General features: G+C 57.5%; 1 protein-coding gene across 1 annotated transcript in view; it reads left to right on the top strand.

Annotated features, from left to right (window-relative positions):
- ADCY5 (adenylate cyclase 5) overlaps positions 1-4,003 on the top strand; it is a gene marked incomplete at its 5' end in the record, with an annotated part of 169,859 nt that overhangs the window by 132,164 nt on the left and 33,692 nt on the right. The window contains one exon of the mRNA XM_006772897.2: positions 2,798-2,973. Coding sequence (XP_006772960.1) covers positions 2,798-2,973 — 176 coding nt within the window. The remainder of the gene's footprint in view (positions 1-2,797; positions 2,974-4,003) is intronic.

Here is a 4,003-nt window from a genome sequence, read left to right as displayed (position 1 = left end):
CCCCCACCACCACCCTCCTACCATCTCTGCCAAGAGCTGCTCTGAGGGACAGTCAGGGGCTTCAAGGTCACCTCATTCCCTCCATCTCTCTCACTCCACGTGCCAGACACAGGGAAGGAGGCCAACCTCCTCCACGCAACAGTAACACCAGCAATCGCCCAGCCCTGCTCACGTAGTAACACCAGCAATCGCCCAGCCCAGCTCACACAGTAACACCAGCAATCGCACAACCCTGCTCACACAGTAACACCAGCAATAGCCCAGCCCTGCTCACGCAGTAACACCAGCAATCGCCCAGCCCTGCTCACACAGTCCTCACCACCGCGAGGCACTGTGCTGAGTGCGTTACAGACATTTACTCTTGTCATCTTCACAGCAGCCCTGTGACACAGATGCGGTTACTACCTCCTCTATGCAAATGAACCGAAGCACAGACAGCTTACATAACCTGCTCAAGGTCACGCAGGTCGTAAGAGGCAGAGCCAGGCTCCTACCCAGCTCGTCTGGCTTCCGAGTTTGTGCTCTGAGCCCGGGGGTGGAGCTGTTTCTGGACCCTCGGCTGGGGCAGGACCCAAGGCTGCCTCTGGAGAACCCGGCCAAGCCCCTGCTGTGGGTCAGAGAGCAGGGGCACAGGAAGGTCACCCCTTCGAAGTGTCCAGTTCAGTAGCTATTAGCACAGTCACACACTGGTGCAGCCATCATCATGATCTGATTTTAGAGCATTTCCGCCACCCCGAGAAGAAATGGTGTACCTGTAGCTTATTGGGTTTAACAGTGGCTCTGAGAACCCCTAGGGAGCAGCGTGCGTTAAATGCCTGTGGTCCGTGAGCTGCTCCAGTCACCTCACTGCGTTTTCTTCGGGAGCAGTTTGCAAGGGAGCAGCAGGCCAGGTTTCCAACCCAGGGCATCGCCTCCAGGTACTGGGTGATTCCCACACCTCAGGTCCCATTTCATATGAAGCCTGTAAGATGATGGCAGTTTTGCCTTTTCCTGGGGAGAGGGTCCAAGCGTTCATTCAAGTCCCAAAGGGCCCATGGCTCACAAGGGCCCAGAACTGCAGTGCGGACCCCTGGGCGGCCACAGTGGCCTCTCTCCCGTCCCTGGAGGGAGCCTGGTCTGCCCTGCGGCACAGACAGGGCAAGGGAAACGCAGTGAGGAGCCGGACTCCGCGATGATCCCTAGACCAGCACTTCCCCTCCTCCTGTCCAGGGGGCTCAGGCCAAGGGCTCCCTCTCCCTGGGCAGCCACGCTCCTCAGGCACCTGCGGGGGCAGGCCTAGGCCTCGCAGCCACCGCCCTCCACTCCCCCCTCTGTTCCTTCTCACATCTGGACAAGAGCCCATGGGGCTGCTGCCTGAGGGCTATTTGCTGAGAAGCAGAAGCTGTTTCTGATCTCACACTTGTCCCTTGGTGTCGCTCCAGGGAAGACGCGGAGGAGTGGGGAGAGGACAGGGCAGAGCCTGTTCTAGCTCCCCGTTTTCTGGAGATGGGTGGTCCAGCTGTCAGTCTTCGGCCCTCACCAGCCCCACCGGTTTCAGCCTGCTTATCCCTGCTGGCTACATGCTCCAGGGCTGACCCACCCACATGGCTGTTCTGAGCCACAAACCCAGAGGCCCTCGGGCAGCCCAGCATTAAGCCTTAGCCTCCTGGTTGTATGGACTCTGGGTCCCAGTGGCAATCCAGGCTGCTCTTGCTGCCCCCTCCCCATCCCTCAAGGACGGGCTTATTATCCTTGGGCTGAATTAACTGGGTCTGCCTCCCTACTCCTTCCTCTGCCCCTGTTCCTGGTGGTGACTTGAGGTGGGCCCCTCCCCTTTCAATCACAGGGGTCCTCTGCAGCCCCTCTCGAGGTTCCCAAAGGCCTGAGGAGTCAGGAAGTCCAACCTGGGGGCGACCTCACTGCCAGCCACCGCCTTTTGGCCTCCAGCCAAGGCAGAGGCAGTGAATAGCGAGTCCCAATGTCTGACTCAGAAATAATGATGCTAAATTTGAAAGCAAGAACAAAATAATAGATGCTGGCATGTCTGGGATTAGCACCGGGGACGGGAGAGCAGAAGGGGCCTCTGAGTCTACCTGAGTCAGGCCCTCGGTTGTCTGAGAAACTGAGGCTCGGAGGCCAGACGACACTCCCCCAGAGTAAATCGTACAGGGCACCGCCCCTCGTCTGAAGCCTGCCAGGGCGGGTATATTTTGGACTTCCGAACTCTTCAGATTTTAAGAGGTTACCTCACACCCCCAGTGCAGTGTGAGTAGCAGCTGATAGTGAAACATGGTAATAGTTCTGCAGCAAAATGTCTGAATAGTCACAGGAAGCAGGATAACGATGAGAGTTAACGGTACATCAGGTGGGTCAGGTTGCCACCACATCAGTTAGGAAAACATGTTCAGTTTTTAGAGCTTTGGATTTAAAGCTGCAAATCGGGAGTTTGGGGCCTGTGATCCCCACAGTTATTGGGGGTGCGGGGCACTGCCCCAAATCACTCATCTCGGGTCATCGTCACCGTGTGCCCATGAGATAGGGGCTTTTGCAAACAGGGAAACTGAGGTTTAGAGAGGTTGAGTACATGGCCCAAGTCTCACAAACAGTGCATAGTGAATCAGGATGTAACTCCAGTCGTCCTGAGCCTGGAGCTGTGCTCTAACCATGGGCCCTGCTGACAGTGCTGGTCAAACCCAGCCCGGAGGGAGCCCCATCTCCTGGTTCCTCATCAGGGCCCTTCACATCACACCACAGGTTTGCATCAGCAGAAATATCCCTAGGCGAAGATGCTGGGGGGCTTGCTGCTCTCTCTCCCCAGTACTTCACCTACAGCGTGCTGCTGAGCCTGCTGGCCTGCTCCGTGTTCCTGCAAATCAGCTGCATCGGGAAGCTGGTGCTGATGCTGGCCATCGAGCTCATATACGTGCTCGTCGTCGAGGTGCCCGGCGTAACGCTCTTTGACAATGCCGACCTTCTGGTCACCGCCAATGCTATGTAGGTGGTACCCTCCTCAGGCCCCCACTGGGTCTGGGCATTGCAGAAAGGTGGGAAGAGCAGGAGGCTGGGCCCTGGGCTGGGGGTGGGGGGTGGGGTGTCCTGCAGCTCTGACCACCTAGCTTCTCTCCGTTTCTCCCTTTCCCAGTGGCACAGTGGCCTCGGGGTGGCTGGCCCCACTGTTCCCTCCAGTTTCCTACTCAGCCCTGCCCTTGGGCCTCAGATAATTGTCCCTGACGTTTCCAGGGCAACCTCTGAGGAGCTGTTTTCACTCCAGCTTCCTGTGCACCCTGTGCCCAGAGGTCAAGGTCACAGGGCTGGCTAGCAAGGTCTTTAGGAGCAGAGGAAGGACCTCTGTGTTCATGGACCCTGCGTCCAGTCCCACCTGGCACCAGGCCCTTGGACATACATGACCACTTTCCATTCCCACCAAGTAGGCTGCGCTGCCAGGGACATTGGGTGGTTTGTGCCCGGCTCAGAGGCTCCTGCCTGTGATGGCGTGTGGTGAAGTCGCACAGTCCGGGGGAGGGGGTGTGTGGGACGCAGGGCCCCAGGCTCTCTAGCTGGCCGTCAGCCTGGCCATAGGGCGGCAGATGTCAGGTTACTGAGGGGCAAGACCTCTGTCTAGCTTTGGGTCAAGTTGAGTTTCAGTCTCAGCCTCAGATACACATGTGGCTATTTTTCCTGTGCCTCATTATTTCTCCCAGTAAAGTGGGAATAATAATGCCCACAGTGGTAAAATGTGTGTAAAGTGTATGATATGCCGGACACGTCCCCCCGCCCAGTACGCACTCAGGAAGCACGAAGAATGTGAGTGGCAGGCCCGTCCCCTGAGGAAATGGGGCAGACTGTGCTCTCTGAGCCAGAGGAAGGCCCTTAATTCCCAAGGACGCACTCGGCCTGCCGTGTTGTAGGCGCCGAGCTAGCAGTGAGGTACAGGCTCTCCTTGTGAAGACAGTATCACCTGGAGAACGAAGGTGTAATGAAGGACCTAAGTCAGATTCAAGGAAGAGCTTCTGGTGGCTGCGTG

Source organism: Myotis davidii, unplaced genomic scaffold, assembly GCF_000327345.1.
Source record: "Myotis davidii unplaced genomic scaffold, ASM32734v1 scaffold745, whole genome shotgun sequence".
Classification (NCBI taxonomy): Eukaryota; Metazoa; Chordata; class Mammalia; order Chiroptera; family Vespertilionidae; genus Myotis; species Myotis davidii.
The sequence above is the reverse complement of the archived record's forward strand: the minus strand, read 5'-3'. Positions and strand labels throughout refer to the sequence as shown.